Below are 2,550 nucleotides of genomic sequence, written 5' to 3'. Positions count from 1 at the left end.
CGCCCCCCTGGTCTCCAGCCCCAAGTACGGCAGTGATGACGAGTGCTCCAGTGCCACCTCCGGCTCGGCTGGTGGCAGCAACTCAGGGGCAGGACCTGGCGGCTTGGGGAGCCCCAAGTCCAACACGCTGGAGAGCCACCACAATAACTTCGACACCATCCTAGAGGAGCTCCGGGAGATCAAGGACAGCCAGACGCATCTGGAGGACTCCATGGAGGACCTCAAGGCTCAGCTGCAGCGGGATTACACCTACATGACACAGTGCTTGCAAGAGGAGCGGTACAGGTAGGGATGGGTGGGTGCCAGGGTGGAAACACATCACCCACGTTGGACACAGGGGCTTGGAGCAACCTGCTCTAGTGGAAGGTGTCCCTGCCCATGGCAGGGGGGTGGAACTGGATGAGCTTTAAGCTCCCTTCAACCCAAACCATTCCATGACTCTTTGGGGACCGCAGGGCTTGTCCAGCTAAGCCCCGCATGCCAGGGACATGGGGAGCTGCAGTCCCACTGCCCTCCTTCCTGCCAGACCCATGCAGTGCTTCCCCTTTGGCCATCATAACCAGCTACAACCAGGAGTGAGGTGGGTCTGAGGGGCCAGGTTCCCCATTGCCAGGGGAAGGAGGGCAGGGGTTCTATATGGGGAGACCTCCTGCCCCAGCATCCCTCCACCCCCCGTGCACAGGTACGAGCGCCTGGAGGAGCAGCTCAACGACCTCACCGAGCTGCACCAGAACGAAATGACCAACCTGAAGCAGGAGCTGGCCAGCATGGAGGAGAAGGTGGCCTACCAGTCCTACGAGAGGGCACGGGACATCCAGGTAGGGGAGCGTGATGGCTCAGAGCCCTCTGCACCCTCCATCCATGGGGCAAGGTAGAGCCCCTGGGTTGGGACAGAGGGTGGGCAAGGGGCAATCCGTTCTTCCAGCAGAGGAGGCCCATTTGCTGACACGTGTCCCTTGCAGGAGGCGGTGGAGTCCTGCCTGACGCGGGTGACCAAGCTGGAACTGCAGCAGCAGCAGCAGCAGGTGGTGCAGCTGGAAGGGGTGGAGAACGCCAACGCCCGGGCGCTGCTGGGCAAGTTCATCAACGTCATCCTGGCCCTGATGGCCGTGCTGCTCGTCTTCGTCTCCACCATCGCCAACTTCATCACCCCGCTCATGAAGACCCGCATGCGCATCCTCAGCACCGCCCTGCTCGTCCTCTTCCTCTTCTTCCTCTGGAAGCACTGGGACTCCATCAGCTACTTCCTGGAGCACGTCCTGCTCCCCAGCTGATCCACAGCCGGGCTGCTGCAGCCCCGGGGGGCTTTCCATTTCCTGCAGAGGAGAGGGCTGGGGGGACCGTGGTCCAAAGCCTTCAGGTTGCTTCTTCACACACTCAGTTCCGTTGCTTTCCCAACTCTCCATCCTCGCTGCCGCCAGTGGTGAGCACTTGGCGCGCAGCGTGTCGAAGCTGGGATCCATCGATCCTCTGGGATGTCTGAGGAGGGTGGGATGGGGAACGAAGAGAAGTTTTGGAAGAAACTGGTTATTTACGGGGCGCTGGGTTTTTCTAGGGTTTGGGGGTTGGTTTTTAAGTGTCAGTCTGGTCTGAAGGTCTGTGGGAAGGTCTGCTGCAGAGGCTTTCTGTTGTGGGGAGGATTGAGCTGGACCAAACCCAGCTCCATGAAAACTTTCTGCAAAGAGAAGAGAGGGGTTAGTTGGGGCTGGAGTTTCCCTTTCGTCTTTAACAACCAAGACAGCAGAATCTCAGTCCTGGGATAGAGCAAGAGCGAAAGCAGAGCATGTGCTGAAGGAGAAAGCGGGTCCAAGGCGAATGCAGCAGGACATGCTCATCCCACCAGCTCTCCCAACCCCACCACAGCCCAGCCAGCACAGAGCAGGGCTGTGACGTTGTCCCTGTGTGCACACAGGGGCCTGGGCAGACACAGGGGACCCGATGCTGGGGTCGGCTCTGGCGCAAGCGAGACCCCTCCACTGCTTCGCCTTCAGTTATTTATTTCCCCTTCCTTTGGCTGCAGTCAGTCGATCTCTTCAGGGACCCCTGGGCTGGCATCACGCCGCTGTCTGACAGCCCCTGCACCGTGTCGTGTGTGTGTGTGTGTGTGTGAGGTCTCATTTAACCCAAGACTCTGTTTCCATTGTGAACCGAAGCTGGTGGAGCAGGAGGAGGCGAGCAGCCGCCTTCCCAGCGCCTCCGGCCCTGCGCCAGAGCACAGCATGCTGGCTCGGATGGGTCCGAAACGATTTCATACATATATATTTATGTAATATATCTATACACACACATATATAAATATATATATAAATACGCAGAGTCACAGCCTCCTCTGGGACAAATGGTTCCACTCCACTGACTTTAGAAGCCCTGAACCAGTTTGCCTTAGCTGAGAATTTAGCCCCTAATGTTTTTGTTGGCACTTCACAGCTGGATGCTCAGGGCACAGGGTGCTCTGGGGTCCCGTAGAAGGCACAGAGGCAGTTCCAATACGTGGAGGGGAAGGTGCACATCTTCTCCCACCTCCTCCACACTCCCAGGACCAAGCAGGGA

The 2,550-nt window shown here is 58.5% G+C and overlaps 1 protein-coding gene across 1 annotated transcript in view; it reads left to right on the top strand.

Moving 5' to 3' along the window:
* The window catches only part of TMCC2 (transmembrane and coiled-coil domain family 2), a 4,796-nt gene extending 3,522 nt beyond the window's left edge, over nucleotides 1-1,274 (top strand). Inside the window, exons 3-5 of the mRNA XM_010024485.1 lie at nucleotides 2-285; nucleotides 683-818; nucleotides 963-1,274. Of these exons, the coding sequence (XP_010022787.1) occupies nucleotides 2-285; nucleotides 683-818; nucleotides 963-1,274 (732 nt within the window). The remainder of the gene's footprint in view (nucleotide 1; nucleotides 286-682; nucleotides 819-962) is intronic.
* Nucleotides 1,275-2,550: the final 1,276 nt, after the last annotated feature.

This window comes from Nestor notabilis, unplaced genomic scaffold, assembly GCF_000696875.1.
Source record: "Nestor notabilis isolate BGI_N333 unplaced genomic scaffold, ASM69687v1 scaffold16751, whole genome shotgun sequence".
Taxonomy (NCBI): Eukaryota; Metazoa; Chordata; class Aves; order Psittaciformes; family Psittacidae; genus Nestor; species Nestor notabilis.
This window is presented reverse-complemented; position numbering and strand designations above follow the sequence as displayed.